Below are 14,712 nucleotides of genomic sequence, written 5' to 3' on the forward strand. Positions count from 1 at the left end.
TTGGGCTGGTTGAAAAAAGAAAAACCAACACAAAAACACCCCCCACCCCCCCCAACCTCAACCCTGAATCGTCCTGGTATTTTGTGGACTCTGATTCACTGATGGAAACCATTCAAAACACCCACCTCCCGCAACTATAGATATCTCCAACGTTCTCCCACCTCCAGGAAGCGCTGATGGAAAAGCTGCCCAAAAGATGAGCAAATGGCTTTTTTCAGAGGGGGAAAAAAAAAACCAAAAACCAAACCCATCACACAGAGGGTGAAGCCCAGGAGCTGCCGCTGCCGTCCCAGCACCGCATGGTGCTTCCCCTCAAAGCATGACCAGCAAAACCCCCCTGGACCCGCGTGGGACCCAGGAGACCCTCACAAGGTTTCCTTCTCCTTGTCAAGGTCTCCCCTCCTTGAGCACCAAGCACAGGAGCCCACAGCCCTCCCCCCCGCCCAGCAAGGGCTTGAAGCATTTGCATTCAATTCTAAAAATAAAATTATTTTCCTCCAGGCAGCAAAATAAAGTGAAATCCTACACTTGTGCAGCAAGGGAAGCTGCGACAGAAACCCTGCGACGTGAGGTGGTGCTAGTGGAGCTGGAAGGTCCTACTACCCCCAGGACAATGCGGAGGAGGAGGCTGGAGGTCTGGGCAAGCCCACCCCTCCGGCGAGGGCAGGGCTGCAGACCCGCATCCCCCCAGCCCACCAGCCAGTCCCACACACAGTGCTGGTCTCCCCTGGATGCTAAAGGTCCCGCAGCTGCAGTTTGATAAAGAAAGATGGGGTAAAGAAAGAATAAGGGAAGAGGAGGCATAAAATACAATATCACAGAGAGCAGAGAACAAGGAGGAAGGGGCAAAGCAAGCCCGCAGGATGCCGGTTTTGGCCTCCGGTTGTGTATTTCTGTGGGCACTTAGGAAGGGTTGGGGCTAGGAAAGTGAGAAAAGCAGGTTTGCTGTCTGCCAGCTAGCCAAGACCCCGTTTGCTATCCTCGCTCCGCTGGAGGCACGCTGGGAATCCACCAGAAAAGCTGAATTAGGGGTCTACCGCAGCTCAGGAGAAGGGGGACGGCGGGGATGGGAGGAACCCAGAGGAGGGTATGAGCGTGACGTGCAGGACAGCCAAAACCCCCCCGCTCTCCCCCCCGCGGCGGGGGCTCACCTGGTGCACGCAGACGTTGCACTTGTCGCAGAACACCATCTCGTTGCCGTCCTCCCCCTCTGGCGAGCGGCAGACGTCGCACACCACGTCCTCGTCGTACTCGATGCCCAAGCCCTCCTCCGTTTCGATGGCGATGTTCATGTTCTCGTAGCACATGGTCTCCAGCTCTTCCAGCACTCGCTCCAGGGTGATCTCGTCCAGCTCAGGCTTCTCTGCAAGGCAGAAGGCAGAGGAGGACACTGATGCAGCTCCGGCGCAGGAACCCCCCTGCCTTCGGGGAGCGTTTTGCAAAGGGCTGAGCGTTTTAAACTGCAACTCAAGAGGCAAATCCACAGCGACGGTAAGCGCGGCGATTCAGAAAACGGCTGCTTCCAACTTGGGATGCAGTTTATGTTTCATAGACAGTAACAAAATATTGCTGCTGGCTGAGAGCAAAGAAACCCATTCAGCTGAAGCAATGCGGATAATTAGGTCTGACAGTTTAAATGTTCAAGGAGACAAGTTTTGCAAAGACGCTTTCTGCAGCAAGGGCTCAGACAAGCTTTGGCAACACAAAGTCAATGCTTTAATTGTCAAGACTGAAAATTGACCCTTTTAAGGCCAATCAAACAGAACTGTAAAACGGAAGCCAAGGGCTGAAATTGAGGACAAATGAGGGGTTTTTCGTTTTTTTTTTCCTGGTTGGGTTTAGTGGAACCAGAAGGTCAGAGCCGGGATGGGCTCAGATCTGCTGTGTTGTGTTTTATTCCCCCCCGTACCGGGATCTTTAGCAGCAAGAAGTGGCAGAGGTGCTTTACCAGAGGTTTACCCAGAGTGACAACCAGGAATATGAGGCCGATAACCAGGAGAGGCTTTTTCAGAGCAGCAGCCTCCCTCAGCGGGATGCCTGGTCACTGTTACCGGGGGGGATGCTGCTGCCAGGAGCATGGCAGCACCGAAACGGTGCCACGCTGAACGCTGCTCCCCAGGGCGCTGCCGCTCACCCCAAAGATCCCGGTGCCACGAAAAAAAAAAAAAAGGAAAAAAACCAACGTGTCAGCAGCAGGAAAGAGGTTCCCTGCGAGGGACAAGAGGCAGAGCTAAACCCCCAGCGCGCCCCGTCTCCCTGGGAGCACCATTTCATCACTGGGGAAGGCACGGAGATGGGGATGGAGACAGCAGCAGGATGCAATACAAACCATTTCATCTTTGCATTTCATTTGCTTCTATTATCCGTGATAACGGCCAGGGTGCTCCAGAACGCGCCAGCCAGCGGAGGAGCCTGACCCGCGCCGCTGGCCACCTTTCTTGTTGCAAGGCAACGGGAGAAAATATCTCATTTATGAGCAGAGAAGGCGAAAAAAAGGCTGGAGGAAGTACTGATATGAAGCAGTTATTAATTAAATGTTCATTGAGAAGTCTGCCATCCTGGGCATCTGTTGAGCCACAGTCATGTCCCTGTCCCAGGCTGAGCTCTGGGGCCCCAGGAGGCCCCTGGCGCTGGGGAGGGATGGGGCACGGGGGTCCCGGGCAGCGCTCCCGGCCCCTCCGGCTGGACGATGCTGGCAGAGGCTGCACCTTCCCCCAACGGCCACAGACCAGCTGAAAAAACTCTGTTAAGGGGGAAAGCAACCCGTAGGCGAGCTCGGCAAGCGAACACACCATTGTCTGCCTTCCTAAGCTCTTCCCCAACGTTTCGCATTGGCACGGTTTCCCTTGGCTTGACAAGTCTCTGCAAACATCCAGCCTGGCATTTCACGTGTCTGTGTCGAGTCTGAGATAGCATCTAAGACAGCCAACACTGTTCCCTATCGCAGCCCTTTCAAGCGCTGGGGCTGCTGTGCCGCAACACGGCGTGCCCGAGCCAGGATGGAGCCGCCGGCCGGCTCTTGGCATCGTGCCGGTTGGATGCAACGGGGCAGGGAGCGGGTTACAGACAAAGCCAGAGCATTATTTTTGCCTTAATGGTGTCCCTTTATAAACGCACCACCTGTGTTGCCCTGGCTCGATGGAGAGCTGCAAGCCACGACTTCATGCGGGCATTAAATAAGCTCTCCGTCAGCGTTTCAAGTCCACATCTGTGGCTACGATCCCAGGCACTGGAATGTTACTCCCTTTCTCCCAACATTTCAGGCTCTGCTCCTCTCTGCTCTTCTGGAAAGTAAAACCATCATTAAAGCGTTCCTGGTGCTTTTCCCCACGCGCTTTCTAGGGCTGCCCTGTGCTCAGGGAGAGGCTGGGCAGAGCCGGGAGCTGCGGGCAGCGCCAGGGGGGACAGGGAGGGGGTTCCCACAGGAATCGTGCCCCCAACCCGCCTGCAGGGTCGGGATCACGCTGGCATCGCCGGCATCGCGCTGGCATCGCCACCGTTCCCGTTTCACCTCGAGCAGGAAGAACCGGCTCCCATCCCACCTCCTCCTGCATTTTCCATCCACAGCGATGCCCTGGTGTCGCCAGCTTAACCCTGGGGAGAAAGTCCTCACCGATCCCAAAACTCTCGTGCCGGAGCAAGACCAGCACCTCAGCGGGGTTTCCTTATCCACCTACGTGCAATGTAGTTGGTTATAGCATCACATGGAAAAATATGGATCTCTCCCTCCTTCCCGCCCGCGCACGCGTGCGCTCTCACACTCCATTTAGATGTAATTACATTAGGAATCCCTTTGCCAAGCGCCATTCAGGATACCTCGGAGCTTATTGAATTGACAATTGCACTTGATGGGGCTGAAGCGATTAATCGCTTATGAAACACTAAACAACGGGGCCTGGGGGTGAAGTGCTTTTTCCATTTGCGCTCCATTTATCTCCTTCTGCATCATATAAAGTTTGCGCTATTAAACTCCATTCATAAAATCGTCATCTTTCTGGCTGCAAAAACGCTATCTGCATTGATCGCGGCCAGCTAAATAGCGAAATAAAAAAAAAAACCCACCCTCCCCCAAAACACTCCCTGTGTACATGCACAAATGAGACTGTTACTGCCGTTTGTACGTCGTGTTGGCAATATATGTCACTGGGGAAGGAAAAGCAAAGACTCAGGTACTGATCTTGGCCACAATGAATAAATCCAGTGACGTCCAGGGGGAAAGTCCCATTTGAGACCATCACCAGGACTGCGCACTCTAATTCCTGACCACAAGGAAGGTATTTTTTACCTGGTTAAGGTATGCCAAGATCTTATATGAAAAGGAGGGAGAAAAACAAAGCTTTTCTGAGCCTCCACAGAGTTTGCGTAGCTGCAAACTTCTCCATAGTTTCTCTCCGGAGGAACATAACTGGAAGTGAGAATTTAATTTCGCGCCAATGTAATCACCGGTGACTTGGAGCCACGTTCAGAACACAACGCAGGGGTAAGAGGCTCCATGTCCCATCACCCTTCCCAGGGGTCCTCCCTGTATCCTCTCCTCATTAACACCGAGCGTGTTAATGATGACTGGTTTTAATGGGACAGCCCTGGCATCGCCCCGCGGTGGGAAGGACTCTCCCAGGGAGCGCTGCTTCCCACCTCATCCCAGCTGGAGAAGAGCTACCCTCTCTCGGCCCAGAGCGGGATGTGGGAGGCAGCGTGCACCCGGCCGGAGAAAGCATCCCCCGGAGGGGAAGGGGGACTTTGCTTTGGAAATGGAGGAGGAGAAGAGGCACCAGCCACCGCCGCGCTGCAGGAGGTCTCCAGATCTGATCTGGGAAGGGAAAATGCGTAGGAACCCGGCCTTTCGTTTGAACTTGGCTCCCAGCAGAAAACTCGTCCCTGTATCTCCGCCGTCGGGGGTCTGCCACGATCCCTGCAGCCGCCCAGCATCCCCGTTATCCCCAGGGGGCTCCTGAGGCGCCCGCCCCGACCCCACGCACATCAGCCCCTAAAAACTTCGAAGCAACTGCCCACACCGCAGCTGAAACACAGAATTTAAATATTTTATCCCAAAGGAGCTGGAATCACTGGGCTGGAGCCGAAGCCACAGCGCCGGGTCTGGGAGAACCACCAGGCACATTCCTTTACACAACGCCGCTCTCCGTTATAATTATTTCTGTAATATCGTAATTTATGTGGCATGAAAGACCAATATTCTTCTGCTAAATGAATTCTCAGCTACTCCTTATCGTGGTGGGAGCCGACTCACTGCACGGGGAGAAAAAAAGTAGCTGGAAAGCTACCTTTCACAAAAGGGAGACCTATTTCTGACTAAGCCGCGCTCCACTAAAAATCAATTTACTGAAACAATAAATTCTTTTAGCCTGTGGAAGATACCTGGAGATAAACCAGCTCATGAACAAACAGTCATCAGGGCTGCAGGCTGTGCCGTCCGCTGATTCACAGGCTGTAAACCTTGGAGCCTGCTTTTCGGTAAAAATGTATGTAAGCAAGCAAAATGACTGGGGGTTTTTAATTAAAAAAAGAAAAGCACTTGTGAGATGATGTAGGCTTATCTCTTAGTATCTTTGAAAAACCCAGAGGGAAAGGGCGCCCGCTCCCTGATGGGATGGGGGTGTTGGCCCCCGGCACGGGGACCTCGGGCTCCCGAGCTCTCCCTCCAGCTCGGAGACCGTCTGCCCACCCGGCTCGCCCGGGGCGAGCGCTTTGGACCGGCCCACTGGGCTCCTGCCTCTGCAAAGCCACACAGAGAATCCTTCCCCCCCCTCAAAGGCCGGGAGGAGGAAAGCCATCCAAGGCTAAACAGCACCGGCTAGATGCTAGCATGAGTTTAGGCACCGCACGCTTTGGGAGATTTGATGTGGAATTAAGGCTGGGAGCTGAGCACCCACGCACTCAAGGCACCCATGAGGACACCAGCCACCCCTGCCCCGGGCTGGGCACTCCCCTGGGCATCCCGGGTCCTGTCCCAAGCATCCTTTGCCAGGGTCAGGGGATGAGGGGGGCAACCACCCGAACCCCACACCGGCCTGCCTGGGGCCTCTCACCCATCGCCTGCGGGCACAGGAGGTGCAGCCGTTGTGCATCGAGCTTTTACCAATGTAATTTATGAACAGAACCTCAACATCAAGCGCGACCAACAAAACCAAGGGCACCACGCAACCTGCGGGAGCTGAGCATCCGCAGCGAAACTTCCAGATTATTTTGTTACCAACACAGCTGCTAACGCACTTAAGCGATTTACAGGAACCAATTATCACCCTTCCTCACCACCCACCGGCATCAGCTATTGCGCAAATTTAAGATGATGACAAAAATGTTTTAGAAGCCACTTTATAAGCCGCTGTCTCTCTCCAGCGATGCTCGGCACTGACAGTGCTGTCCTGGAGCACTCCTGATGAAAGCCTCTTTGCTCCATCCAGCAGCAAAACGCAGAATTTTGCTGGGAACGACTGCAATTACCACGAGGAATTTATGGAAACAGCAAAGCAACGGCTTGACATGAAAACTGACTGTGCTGAAAAACACGGAGGCAAAATGTCTAAAGCTTCTCCCGCTGATTTCCAACCCTCCTGATCTATACATTAACGCGGCTTTCCTGCTATATCTGTTTCTGGAAGGAGTTAAATCAGCACAGCTTTCCCTTCAGGAGGCTTGCGGTGTTTCCACCTCTGCCCACAACTTAAGAAACTGCCATCTGAAAATATTTCTGGATTTCCTTGCTTAAAGATAAGCTTAAAGGCCGAGGCTATTTTCACACAAAATCAGCCTGGATTAGTATTTGAGCTAGAATTACTATTCCCCTTCCTCCCCCCCGTTCCCTTCAGGCACCCCGTGCCCCGCGGGCAGGCTGCGGCACCCCGGCACGCTGCCGCGTCTCGCCCCTTCCCATCCGGGCATGAGCACCGGTGCCGGTGGTCGCGGGGGGCGACGCTGTTTCCCCAGGAGCAGCCCTGCGCATCCAATTCCCTGCACTCGCGGGGCTGTGCCTCTCCAAGGCCCCCACGATGCTCCACGGGCTGGCCACGGTGGGCTCTCACCTTCCTGAGTGATGAAGAGCCATCGGTTCTCTGCCTCTTTACCCCCCAGGCTTGCTGACTTGCCCATTTACAAGGCAAGTTCTGCCCTTGCATTAAATCGGGGTATCGACCCCTGCGTTCGCAGCCAGAGCCGGCCAGGCGGATCCTCCTCCCATCGACACCAACGGCGCTGATCCAGATCAACGGCGACGTAACGGAGAACAGCTTCCAGCCCTAAATCTGGTCCCGAGACGCTTCTACGCTGTACATCGGTACCTCTATTAAACCCATCTTTTCCTTGTAACATACCACCAAGCCGTGGAGGATTTGCTGGTTCATCTACCCAGGCACCAAAGCGGTCTGCTGCCGCAACCGTTACCAGCTCGGCGGAGAACAAAGATTTCAGGCTACGCGCGTATGTTTGTTGTGGGCTGCAGCACAGACATGTTATAAAACAGCTCCAAACTGGCAGGATTTCTTCAAAACAAGAAAAAAAAAAATATCCAAACAAACAGACCCTGAATTATTAATGGGCTAAGCTTCCTCAAGCAACGAGCAGCAGGCAGGGTGAGCCCGGGTGCGGGGGCACGGCGGGGCAGGGGGTGGCAGGGCCATCGCTGCGAGTGGTCCCGTATGGCTGGGGGTGGGGGGAGACATCTGAAAGGGGGGAGCCGGGCTGGTGGCTAAAGAAAACGTATCCCACTACAAAAAGGACAGACTCTGTATATCCTCCAGCCAGCCAGGGCTGGGGAGCATCCCTGCAGGGGGGCGGCAGCCCCTGGATCCCTGGCATCGGGGGGGCAGCGGTCCCCGGCCGGCTGGCTGCAGCGGTGGGGAATGGGGCTGCACCTCGGCCACCACGGCACGGTGGGGGATTGCGCTCAGAGTCGTTAAAATAATGGAAAAGCTTCAAATGACAGATACTGGGGCGACCCCGCGGAGCAGATGGAGCCTGGTGATGGGCGCCCGTGGGTGGGCGGCAGCCACGTGGGGACAGGATCTGCCTGGAGAGTGCCAACGTGCTGCCTCGGGGGGAAAAGAGGGCTCCCCGAATCCCAAAAGGATGCAGTGGGATGGGGTGGCCTCAGACCAGGGTGCTGCTGGGTGGCAGGCAGCCGCTCCCCACGGCGTACATTTAATGGCAGCCTCTGCTCCACCGAGCACATCTTCCCCGGGGTTACTCCACCGACTTCGCTTTATTCCACGTCTACTTGACCAATCTCACCTCCGCCGAGGGAGGTATCATCTCATTAGCACACGGACATATCTCAAGTATGCAGTGATGAATTCCCCCCGGAGCTTCAAAAGCAATAAATGTGACCTTTGCATGTTCCTGCCATAAAATACCCAGGAACACCTCCAGCTCCCAAGATAGGAGCTGCGGTGGGCATATGTGAGCAGCATACACCATATGGATTAAGTCAAGGGAGTACTTAGAAACTTCGACTCTGCTTTCAGCAAAATTGATTCCGGCAACGTTTTTTAGCAATTTCTTGAGGATTTTCCATGTGTTTATGAAGTGCCGATCACCGCAAAGGGATCTTTCAGCCTTGGTCTTTGAAGTCTCTCCAGCCCCACTCTTACAATAGCTTTGGATTTAGCAGAGATCACAAAATACAGCATAAGAAGTTAATATAAAAACGATGATTTTCCTCTAAAAGGAAAGGCCCGTGCTGCCTGGAGCAGCGTGCACATAAATCTGGTCCAGGGTTTCGTTCAGACTCCTTCAGACCCACTTCTTTTGCTCTCTCACATTGCAGCAGCAACAAATAAAACATTTAGGCACGCTTAAATATTGATTTCCTCTTGAGCACATGGAAGTTTTTTAAACAGTACATTTCTACTGAGTACAGTAACAGCTACAGAGGCATCTTACTGGGGGGGTTAAAACTATTTAAAGCTCTTTTACAGGAAAAACTTTTGTTTTTCGGAGCAATTCCGCCGAACTGGGAGAGGAGCCGGCAGACAGCTGGAGCTATCTGGAGGTTTATCTGATCTCGGTGATAAAATTCCATCCCTGGGGTGACCTAAAAAGGACTGGAAAAGGCATGTGCTATGCGCTACGTGGATCGATGCTGCGCGAACAGCCGAGCGGGATGGATGATCTCATAGGTGTTTTCCAGCCCCCCTCCCCGCGGCTCCTCAAGAGCCAGTCAGAGACCAGACTCCTCCTTTGTCATTAAATATTTTGGGAATGACACATTGTGCCCCTGGACTGCCCAGTGACAAGAGCTCAGCTGAACACCCAGGAGGAATTTAAACTTCTGCCTATCTCTTGGCGCTGGGAGATAACTCCCAGCCTTCTCCGAACAGGAGGAGAGGCTGCGATTCTCCCGTTAAGTCACGTTAATGATCTCAGAGATTAGCAAAGCTGGTTTGGAAATCTCAGGATGTCATTAATGTCGAGGGCTTCCGGGAGAAAGCGCTATTTATGGACTGCCTTCAGACCAGCCTAGGCAGGCGGCAATCTGCGTTGGGAGGCGGAGGGCACGAGCCCCACGTCCCACCCCCGCAGCGCCCGGCTGCACGGCGTCTCCCGTATGGGAAGCCGAGGGAGCAGAGCCTCCGTGCTGGCACAGCCCAGGAGGTGAGCAGCGACAGATTCGCTGCAACAGCTTTCCTTTTATGTGCCCCAAAACCCCATCGCTTCCCCAGGTGGGAAAGTGCCTCCCCCAAAGCAGCCCGATGCCCCGCAGGCTCTGCGGTCCAGCCCCCCCCGGCAGCACGGGGCTGGGCCGGCGGGGGGGAGGCGACCATGGTCCCGCAGCCAGGAGCACCCGTCCCGCTCCCTACCTGCCAGACCCCCACCTCCCTGCGGTGCCAGGGATGGGTTATTCGTCAATGCCATGTGTTTTCCCTTTCAAGTCACCGGAAAAAAACGCACCAGCCCTGCTAGAGAAGTCGGGGGGGCTGGGGGCTGGGGCGAGAGACCAGAATCCTCCGGGCTGAAGCCATATCCGCAGTGGATTTCACACGCCAAACGCTGGTTTTCAAAGCTTCTCTCTCCCCAGCATATTTAAGGCTCAGCCAGTAATTACAGCGCTCTTTCAGCAACAGAAATGGGCTGGAGAACCAGCGGATGGACAGCAAGGCTCTTTGCGCTACCACTGCTGAAATCCCCGGGGTTCGTTACTGCCATCCATAGCTGGTTACGGCAGGAGAGCTCAGGGGCTTCATCAGAGACTGCGTCCCATCCCGCCTGGTGCTGTACGAACACCTCCTGAGGATCACCCTCGAAAAAGCTGACCGGCTGATAAAACGACGAGGAGCCAGAGGAAGAAAGATGCAGCTTGCTCAGAATTGCACAGAGGGTTGGCAGCGAAGCATCGCCTGTGTCCCGACGCCAGGCTCAGGCTGTGCTCGCCAGGACGCTGCGATGCCAGCCCACCCAACGCGCCAGCAAGGAGCGGGGCTACCAGGGGTACGTGGCTGTGACGATGCTCAAGCTCCCCTCCTCAAGGCAGCGAAGCCACCGCTCTCCCCCAGCATGCCCAGGTTTGGCAAACGCCAGCCTGAAGGTGACATGCCAAGCCGCTGGGGACAGCCAGCTCCCAAATCTTCCAGTTGCCCATCAGCATGGGCGCTCCGCATCTGAAAGGCATTGAAGCCATAGCATTTGCAACCTAATACTTTGAAGAAGTAATAAAGCGAGCCAAATGTAACCCAACTGAGCTGAAGAGGTCGAATCTCTGCCCGCTGCCCTTCTCGAGACGTATGAAAGATGTCCAAGGGGGAAGTGGAAATACGGATGACCCTTCTCTGGAGCCCAGAGACACCTCTGCTGGCCAGCCAGCTGTGGAGGTGGCCAGGGAAATGCAGCAGGAGATACGGTGAAAGCATGGTGGAGTCAAAAGGACACCCGGTGTGGTACAAGCCGGTTTCTTGATGCGGTAACAGCAGCCATCCATCCTTAGGAAGGGTGGATCCTCCACAGGGCACCCAAGTCGGACCGAGCCATTCGGCTTTGCCCAGGAGCCCCGTCCGCTCTGCCCAAGGACCTGACCATAGCTGCCAGCATCTCAAGACCTGGGTGTGCTAACGACAAGAGCCGAGGCTGCTAATACAGGAGCAGTTAACCAGGGCAAAGCTGACTGCCATTTGCTAGTGATACTGTGGGCTCCACAATGCCAAGATTATAGGGAATCCAATACACGGGACACGTATAATAGATAATTAGCCAAATGCTAAAAGCAGCCTCTCCAACTTTCTTAAGGTCCCGGAGATCATGGTGACAAAATTTGGTTGTAAGTCGTGAGTACCTCCAAAGAACATACCTTGTCCCAGACTTGAAAGACCTTTGTGACGGGGAGCAATGCTTCACGTAGGCGCGTTTCAGCTTTCCCTGACCTCGCAAGGGGAATGTTTGATTGCGTTGTTATTCTTACCTGCGGAGCAGCAGCCACACCACAGCAACCCTTACCTAACAAGGACTGGAAAATCCCTCCAGCCTGGCAGGGCTACACACCCACGCGTCTGTGCCAAGAAATCTGCCCAGCAGACCATGCTAAGCACTGGAGCCAGTGGTCAAATTCCAAGCCCAGGTACTTGCACTCAACCGAAATGCGCTAATGGATTCTAGGAATGTGCAGTGATATAACAGCGGTGATGCAGGCAAGGTTATGCTGTGATATTTAGAGACACCTGGGAAAGGAGAGACAACCCACGACCAGCATTTCTGGGAATTACACATTTTGACTAGGAAATCTTTCCTCTGACTCCATCTGCCCAGCTGGCTACAGTTGGAGAAATGTTGGAGAAATGCTTTCAGATGTCACCAGTCAAAGGAAGAGGAGTCAGGGTCAACACACCCATCCCAACCAACACCTCCTCCTACAGGAACAGATGCTGCAGGGATGAGTACGGGAGACGACGATGGTCACGAAACCAAAGCACCGCCATGAGTGATCTGGATCTATCGGTTCTTCTGCAACCCAGAGCCCGGCTCCGCAGGCCACGCTGCACTGTTCCTACCATCATCTGGTTTGCCCCGTTCTTCTTGGACCATGTCCCAAAACCCCTACGTGAGTGACCGGCACTGAAATGCCCTCAAGATCCTGCACTGCAGCAATCCACATGATCTCTTTAGGAGAGCCTGAGCAAAAATTTCTTCTTCAAGGCCTTTTGTGCCACATGATTACTTAAAAAGACTGAAGGCCCACTCTGGGATGCCCAGGCAAGGGGAAAAACAACAGCAATACTCACCCATCTCCTTGAGTTCCATATTAACAAGTTCCAACCAGCAAGCATCGAGCTCGTCCAGGTCATAGCGGCTCACTCCTTGCAGATAAGTCCTCGTAGCTTCCGAAATCTCGGAGCCAGGCGGGCTGCTCGGTGAAACCTGCAAAGGCGAGTTCTCCAGCTGGGGTATGATCCTGGAAGAAAAGAAGGAGAGGTTGAGAATGAGCTACAGCTTGCAGAAATATCCCGTGAATATGCCATGGAGGGTGCAATCACACCGTGTACAAACCTGACGCTACGAAGGAAAGCAAGCCCAGCAAAATCAAAGGGGTTTTGTGCGCCCGATGTAGCCTCCCGCGCCTCAGATGCTCTGAGGACCACAACTTGGACACAAGCACTTTCCGAGAGACTGCCGGTCTGAGCACCCTATGCGATGGTTTGCGTTGGGATGCATCAAAACAAGCTGATTTCCAGAAAATGCTGAGCACGCCTCGGCTGCCAGCTCCCCTTCTGGGACCTCACACCGGCTGCGAACGGCTAGACACCCTCGGCATCACAATCAACTTACGAAAAGCTCATTAATCCTTTTCTCCCACAAAATAGTCAGAAAGCTTTTGAGGTCTTCAGAGACAAAAACCACGTAAAACCAGAGAACTATCCACCTTTGACTGTGATGGATGCCTGGTGCTCACGGGCCAGGATTTTGCACGCCTTTCCCAGTGTCCCAGCAAAAAGTGGTGCTGGGAGGTGGGAGCGCGGTGGCGTGGCTCCGGCATCGCGCCGGCTGCTGGGATCCAGCCCGCATCCCACCGCCCTGCAGCTCCGCTGGGCTGGCTTCCTACGCGGTGCTGTGGCCACCCACCTGGGGCTGCGAGCAGGAAGGGAAGGAGCCGTCTGGGAATCAGGAGTTTGGTTTTTGGCCTGCACCTCCATCTGCCTCGGTGTATTCTTCCCTGCAGATTGGTGGAATAGCACCAATCCCTTCAGAAATCAAACCGGTACCAGTGCCGCATGCAGGCTTTACCACCGCATCTCATTCTTCCTAACCGCCCACCGATGGTTTTCGGTACGAACCAGCCCGCACCCCGCACGGCTCCACGCTGCAGAGCAGCCCCAGGGAAGCACCGAGTGGGCGTCTCTGCGCCGGGCTCTCCACGGGAAGAACTGCTTTTCAAGAACTCTGCAATTCCCCCTCACACCATGAGAAATTAAGCCATTTTTCCACTTTGTGCGGCTCCTTTCTTCCTGCCCGCCTTGCGTTACTACCAGCAACCTCCTGTGTGCTTGGATTCCCGAGTCAAATAACTCAACCTACGGCTGCAGCTGCCGGCATCAACCTCATGTTGCTCCTTGACGTTAGAGGGTTGTTCCTCCCCGTGGGGGCTTGCAGAGAGGCCCACAGGAGACTACCACATCGGGGCAGAAATAGCCTGTTTGGGAGAAATACGTTGTCCTGCCTGTGAAACCAGGAAATCTGATGTGAAGGCACGCAAACACAAGATGGGGGTTGTTATGAGTAGCAATGCTCCCGCCCGGAGCCAGTGGTCCTGCTGGCGAGGGGGGGGCCATGGCACCAACCATCCCTGCTCCACGGCCGCGAAGGGGGGTCCCATACCCCCCAAAAGGCAGGATACACCAGAGGCATGGGATAAATGTGGGGACAGGGCTACGGCAAGGGCTTCTGCTCGCCACGCTGCCGTCTCAGCCACGCCGCCGACCCAGCTCCATCCAGCCTGCGGGCAGGAGGGCGCACGCAGGCGCGGGGTTTGGCACCGCCATGCACTCTGCGCCCTGTGAATATGAGACTCTTTGCCCAGGGGATGAATTTCAGTGCAACGCTCTGTCCTAGTTTACACTGGGAAACATGAGCTCCGCCAGCACCGTCGCCGTGCCCTGCCCCAAGTGCTCAGCGGGAGCAGAGGCGTCTGTCGGGTCTCTCCAGACCTGGGTTTCCGAGGACCGGAGGAAGCTCCAGTGCTGCCAGTGCTTCCCCTCTCACCTGGCCTGGGAACTGACTGCGGGAACGATGAGTTATGGTTTGCATTGCCTGCTGCCCTCTCCCCAAGGATGCAGGCAGTCTTGGCCGGGCTCTCCACTTCCAGCCCCATCGCACCAGGCAACTGATGGGCTTGTGCCGAGAGCCGGTCCCAGCACGGGTCCGTGGCATCTTTCCTTTGCCTACAGCAATAGCTTCCCCATTCATCTACGGAAATTAACTCCCTACCTGAGAAAAATGAGGTCCAATGGATATGATGGTCCAAATACTGATGGTAACAGCAACTTCTCCAGCCATTAACCCCTCAGATGCAATTACCGCTGATTTACTGGGGTCAACAGAGATCAGATCCTGGCCCCGGGCTGCTCAGACGAGATGCCCGACCCACTCTGTGCAGGTATCTTTTCCCCAGGGCATCACTTGCAGGCCGAGGGGCTCCTGATTTAGAACATCCTCCAGCCAAGCCCCTCCAACCGAGCCCCGCGTTGCAGGCAGGCTGCCCGCCGGCCCCCCCCCCCG

At 54.9% G+C, this 14,712-nt stretch overlaps 1 protein-coding gene across 1 annotated transcript in view; it reads right to left on the bottom strand.

Annotated features, from left to right (window-relative positions):
• The window catches only part of JADE2 (jade family PHD finger 2), an 84,620-nt gene that overhangs the window by 25,625 nt on the left and 44,283 nt on the right, over positions 1 to 14,712 (bottom strand). Inside the window, 2 exon segments of the mRNA XM_009646863.2 lie at positions 1,152 to 1,363; positions 12,222 to 12,391. Coding sequence (XP_009645158.2) covers positions 1,152 to 1,363; positions 12,222 to 12,391 — 382 coding nt within the window.

Source organism: Egretta garzetta, unplaced genomic scaffold, assembly GCF_000687185.1.
Source record: "Egretta garzetta isolate BGI_Z169 unplaced genomic scaffold, ASM68718v1 scaffold439, whole genome shotgun sequence".
Classification (NCBI taxonomy): domain Eukaryota; kingdom Metazoa; phylum Chordata; class Aves; order Pelecaniformes; family Ardeidae; genus Egretta; species Egretta garzetta.